The sequence below is a fragment of the Scomber scombrus genome, chromosome 5 (assembly GCF_963691925.1).
Source record: "Scomber scombrus chromosome 5, fScoSco1.1, whole genome shotgun sequence".
Lineage (NCBI taxonomy): Eukaryota > Metazoa > Chordata > Actinopteri > Scombriformes > Scombridae > Scomber > Scomber scombrus.
In genome coordinates this window covers 16,960,496-16,966,246 of record NC_084974.1, presented here as the reverse complement: position 1 = coordinate 16,966,246, position 5,751 = coordinate 16,960,496, and the positions used below count along the sequence as shown (strand labels likewise).

Genomic DNA, 5,751 nt, shown 5'->3' with positions numbered 1-5,751 from the left:
ACATAGTCCAGATAGAAATCCATCTTTCCTTATTCTTTTAAGTGGCTACTCTCTGTATGTTACATAATGGGCTTAATAAACCCTGTTACCTTTGTAGGCTTTTCACTCGTGGACAGGAAGGTTGATCTTTATTCTGTGATGTCAAAAATGTGGCCTTTTTTGAAAAGTTTTCTTTCAAAGCCCCGTCCTGCTAAAGAACATGGGGAATTCTTTGGTTTCCTATTGTTTTGATGTTTTGTCACAGGCCCGGAACAATGTGGCTGGTCATCCTGGTGTGCCAGCTTGGCCTAATTTTGAGAACTGAGGCACAGATACCAGATGCTTGCATTACTAGTGATACAAACAGAGATCCAGGTTTGTGGCATTTCCTTTGGCATGTTCTATTTATTCACACTTCAATTGCAGTTTGATCAATATCCTCCCCTTTTTTAATCTCTCCCAGAAAACTCGGACATCACTGTGGTCTGCGGCACTGAGCATATGGACCTAAGCATCTACATTTGCCCGGTGTACCAAGCACTTTACAATGAGTCCCTGATGGTCCTCAACAATCAGTTTAACAAACCTGAGTGTTTTGGGACTCCTGACTGGAGCGTTAACCCACCAGTCCTAAGATTCAGTTTCCCCATTAATGGAAGTTCTAACTCTGTCTGCGAAAATAACTTTAAGGTGTGCAACAATTGCTTTAATTTCCAAAGTGTAAATAAATTGATTTGTTTTAGCATAACATAAAAACCATGTCATAATACTTTGAATGCATGCATCAAACATTACATTTCAGGATAAATCTAAACTATTACATATATGTTTGTTTTTTGATAGATAATTACCCAAGTTGGGACTGGAGTGTTTTCCGACTTCTCAAATGTCCAGTTTGTCAACATCTCTGGTAGCATTACTTCTATAGACCCCTCTGCGGGTGTGATCACCTACCGCCCGGAGATCCTGTACAAGTTCTCCTGCCTCTACCCGATGCAGTATCTCCTGAACAACACTCAGCTGGGCGTGTGAGCATGCCATGTGACACCCATGACAGCACCTGCACTTGTACATGAAAGGACCACTACATTTTGATTTATTATAATTTCTCATACATATTATGGCTTTCTTTTCATTCCACACAGATCTGGTGTGAGTCTTGCCATACGAGACAATAATGGGAGTTTCGTCAGCACACTGAGCATGCAGCTCTACCAAGTAAGACTTGCTCTAGCTTATAAAATTGTACATAGAGTGTAAGATTTTATAACTTTTTTCTGTTCTTACTTTTCTGTGGAACAGGATCAAGACTACTTAGAGATGATGACTGTTCCACCAACAGGACTCAACCTGAAGACTAAGATTTATGTGGCAGTTAAAGCGACCAATCTAACAGAAAGGTAACTATGTTTTTACAGTTTCCAGTTTTCCATTCATTACATTAATAGAAAACACACTTAAAATGTAATTTTCTGTCCTTAAAGGTTCAATGTTCTGCTGGACAGATGCTATGCAACAACAAGTCCATATCCTACACTCAACACCTATTATGACCTTTTTGTAGGGTGAGTCTAATGTAGTACTTGATCTGACACTCACCTCCAAACTAATTAATCATACTTCCCCATGTGCAGTCACATGACCTGTCTCTTTTTTACTCAAGGTGTACACGTGATGCACAGACTAAGGTGGATCTCAATGGGGCGTCTCAGAAAGCGCACTTCTCCTTTGAGGCCTTCAGATTTGTGGAGCACAAAAATCTGACGGTTTCCACTTTCTACCTGCACTGTGTCACCAGGCTCTGTGAGGTGTCCACGTGTAGCACACTAATGCCTGTGAGTCTAGACAGATATATCATTTTGATTGGTCACAAACAGGTACATCCTGTAGCAGAGTTTTGAATGTCTTTTTTCAAATTTTGAACAGGATTGTTCAAGTTCCCAAAGTCGGAGAAAGAGAGAAGCCCTGGATGTGTTGGCCAACGCTACAGTCAGCTCGCCTGCCATAGTTGTGGGCAAACAGAGCACTGGTACAGCATTCAGGCAACATAACACATAAAAAGATAGACTTTCATCTAATCAGAATGACTTTTTACATGATGACAAAAGGTTGAAATGTGTAAAATATAGTAATATTCAGGATTTGTCTTTTTTAAATATTTAAATCCATTATAACTGTTATTATAATGGCCATCTTTTTTGTGGTACTCACTTATATATATAGCATGTAAAAACAAATAGTTGTGAGATTTTCAGAAATTCACCCATTTGCTTCTTGCCAAAGGATAAATGAGAAAACTGACTTCACTCTTAGATGTGAAAGCAGTATTGATCTTATCAGTTCATTTTATCAGTAATACTACAAAAACAGAATCTTGTCGATTTTGACTGTAGTCTTGGTTAAATTTTTCAGGAGATGCTCAAACTTACGCAACTTCTTACGGTAGGAATCTTCATTACATCTGATGTGTTTGTCACTGTGTGTGTATGTGTGTGTATCTGAGTAAATACACTGTAATGTCTTAGTGTGAAGAGTGTGTAATTAGTAACATTTAATAATATACCCATACCCAAGTATCATTTGTCTGATATTTTAATGCATTTATTTATCTTAATGCTTCTTCCCTATTCACACAGGTTTGCCATCTGAGAGCAGCTACAGCAGCCCTGTAGTGGCTGTAATTGTCTGCATCGTCATCCTAACTATTCTCCTTGTTGCCATGGCTGTTTACTTCGTGTTGTACATCAGACAGAAAAAAACAATCATCCAGTAACATCCTCTGACTGAGAGTGGAGCCCCTCCGCATCTCTCCCGACCTAAAGCCATTAAACTGCAGAGATAGTAAAACACTAGTCAGACACATCATACTGTCATACTACTTTGTAGCTTTTCCATTTCACAAACATTATAACAAGGTGGTCAGACTTGAAACATAGTAATCATTAGAATCAAACAACAGTGCATTAATGATGAGATGAGGGCACATAATCTGTACAATAATTGTGTATTATAACATGTTAGCTTTAATCATGTTGCCATTATGAAGTATTTCACGAACCATTGTAATCATTCAGAGAGGGTACACTTTAAAACTGTTTAAAGTGAGAATAATGAAGAATGTACATATGCTTTATTATTTGATAAAACACACAATTAAACTCTTACTTTTGACCTTCTCTTATGGCTGAACAGACTGAATCAGAAAAATATGTTATAAGTCAGGTTATATACTAAACTTATTTTTTTTAATTTAAATGACATTAAATATATAATTTGATGGCTAACAAAGTTAATATGCTGTACCATATAAACAAGACTGTGTTTGAGTTTGTCGTGGCGGCCTTCAGAGGCCTCAAAAGCTTCAGGTTATCTGGGTGTCATTGTCTTTTAAATGATTTGATTAATTACATATTTATTTGGTAATATCCACCACTAAACAAACCAAAACCTAAAAGCCATCACTAGTATTTTCATCACTAACTACACTGAAAACTGAAATCAGCATCCTCAAAATGTAGTGTTATTGGTGTTTTAACAAATAGAAAATGTGTAAACTACCCCTCAAGCGTGTGTGTATTTGACTTAACAGCAGTAATCATGAGGGAGAAACTGTATCAAGGTTCAAGGATGTTGAAAGGCATTCCTTGTGAGAGGGACGGAGTTACAACAATAGACAAAAAGGTCCCCTGTCACTAATCTTGTCCAAAGGCTTCTAATACTTATAACATTTCAGTGGGCAATGGATCCCATATGGGAATGGGAATTAGTTGACCACTTTGGTGTACACTATCACAAACTATTTGATGATTTGCCATGGCATTTTGTTTAGATATTCATGGTTCCCAGATAATAACCACAAACCTTTGAACAAAATTTTGAGTCAATTCATCCAGTAGAAAAACTTTAATCTGGAGCAGCCACTTTCCCTCCAAAATCCATAATGACCTTGAAATTCACCTGCCATTTATCTTTAATTTAAACAATAATTTAAAAGAAAAGCCATGTGAAAGTTATTTTGCATATAATTTGTTTAATCCCACTTGTGGTTAATATACTGTACTGTAAGTGCAATAGTTTCTCACATCTCAGATATGCTGTCAAATCAATAAAGTTTATAAAAATACTGTCCAAACAAGTGTTAGTCTGAAAAGCAAAGTTTTCAGAGGATACATACAACCGCTTAGTGAATAAAAGGCTGTAAAGACAGTTCGAGGTGACATACAATAAATACAGAACATAATCCTATGGTTTATTTTAAAGGTATAGTGCAATGAAAAATACATAACACAGTGTCTTAATATTACTTAACAGAGGACATGTCAGAGTTATAGGAGGTATAAAACTTCAACATTTTTCTAGAAAAAAAAAGAAAAACAATAAACATTCTGGCTGCAACGTTTAAACGATTAATTAATAGATTAGTAAATCGAAAAACATTTATTGGGAACTATTTTGGTAATAGATCAATTGTTACAGTAATTTTTCAAGCAAAAATGCCAAACATTAGCTGTCTCCAGCCTCTCAAATGTGAGGATGTTTGAAAATGTTACTTTGGGGTCTGGAAATTGTGACAGGCACTATTTCATTATATTTTATACACTTAAAAAATGACTTGAGAAAATAATCGTTAGTTGAGGTCTTTATTAACATTAAAAAATCCTTAAATGAAAAGTGCTAAAATCCAAAAGGAACACCCTCTCACAGAAATTGAAATGTACAGGTTAAACTGTTCTTCTGTAACATGCTCTGATGAAGGACTTGATTCAAGTGTACAGTTACAGCGTGTTTCTTTTCTATTTCCAAGAAAAGTGCACTGAATATTTCAACATTGTGATGGAAATTTAAGAAACATAACTTGAGACACTTTGTACATTGTGAAATTGTGTAAATGGACAGCATTGCGAATATAAAAACATGCATACATGCTTACTATGAATGCTGCAGCACATTTTTATTGTTTGCCAACATATTTGTGATGTTTGGCCAAGTGAAAAACACTGAATTAAAATAATTAAGGGATATTCAGGAAGTAAAGACGTGTGCTGCACATTAGGGGCAAGTAATCATTTACATCTCTGGATAGCGAGAAGAGCATGACTTCGGATTCTATTATAATAAAAGCCTTTATTCAAGAATGCAAGATGTAATTAAAAACACTAATGGTTCGGCTCAAACATAATTATCTCTATAAAAAGAACAGAAGCGAGGCGTATAGAGCAAAGTAATCAAGATAATGCTTTGTGTAAATATTATAAAAACCTTTGGATATGTAAGTCAGTTTCTTAATGTTTTTATTGTAGTGTGATGGATGTATATTGTTGTATAGATTACAATGAGGACACCTGTTGACAGGCGGATATAGCTTCAAAGGATGCAGCCCCTCAGTTCACCCTCTGTCTGAAACAGGCCTTTTCTAGCTCCTGTCTCTGTGAGCCCCCTTTTCTGAGTGGTTAGCTGCCAGAAGTTGCATCTCAGCCAACTTCTGGCAGTAGTAGTCAGATTTCACTACTTTTACTTGTTCTTTACTAGAAATATCAACTTCTCAAATACATCCTTACATGAGATGGAACAACGCAAACAACAGATGGAAACACCTTAGCAACAATCTTAGTTACAAAGGACCATTGCAAATGAAACATGTTGAAAGAACATTTCCACATATGTTAACCTCAAGTTTTGGAACTTTGACCATGTTAAAAATACATATCCAACATCATAAAAGTATATAAGGGCTGCACATTGGCTCAGTGGTTAGCACTGCTATCTCAGAGT

General features: G+C 36.2%; 1 protein-coding gene across 1 annotated transcript; it reads left to right on the top strand.

The window, feature by feature from the left end:
- Window positions 1-254: 254 nt before the first annotated feature.
- si:dkey-4p15.5 (zona pellucida-like domain-containing protein 1) lies at window positions 255-2,752 on the top strand. Its single transcript, XM_062419860.1, has 9 exons — window positions 255-354; window positions 443-669; window positions 823-1,007; window positions 1,125-1,197; window positions 1,282-1,379; window positions 1,464-1,544; window positions 1,643-1,814; window positions 1,906-2,008; window positions 2,616-2,752. The coding sequence occupies exons 1-9, from the start codon at window positions 255-257 to the stop codon at window positions 2,750-2,752; spliced, it is 1,176 nt and encodes a 391-aa protein (XP_062275844.1).
- Window positions 2,753-5,751: the final 2,999 nt, after the last annotated feature.

What these genes read in the sequence shown, in the direction of transcription:
- si:dkey-4p15.5 (XM_062419860.1), top strand. Translation starts at nt 255, where the DNA reads ATGTGGCTGGTCATCCTGGTGTGCCAGCTTGGCCTAATTTTGAGAACT. An exon ending in TCTGCGAAAATAACTTTAAG is followed by an intron (nt 670 to 822) that starts GTGTGCAACAAT and finishes GTTTTTTGATAG; the next exon opens with ATAATTACCCAAGTTGGGAC. An exon ending in TGTGGGCAAACAGAGCACTG is followed by an intron (nt 2,009 to 2,615) that starts GTACAGCATTCA and finishes CTATTCACACAG; the next exon opens with GTTTGCCATCTGAGAGCAGC.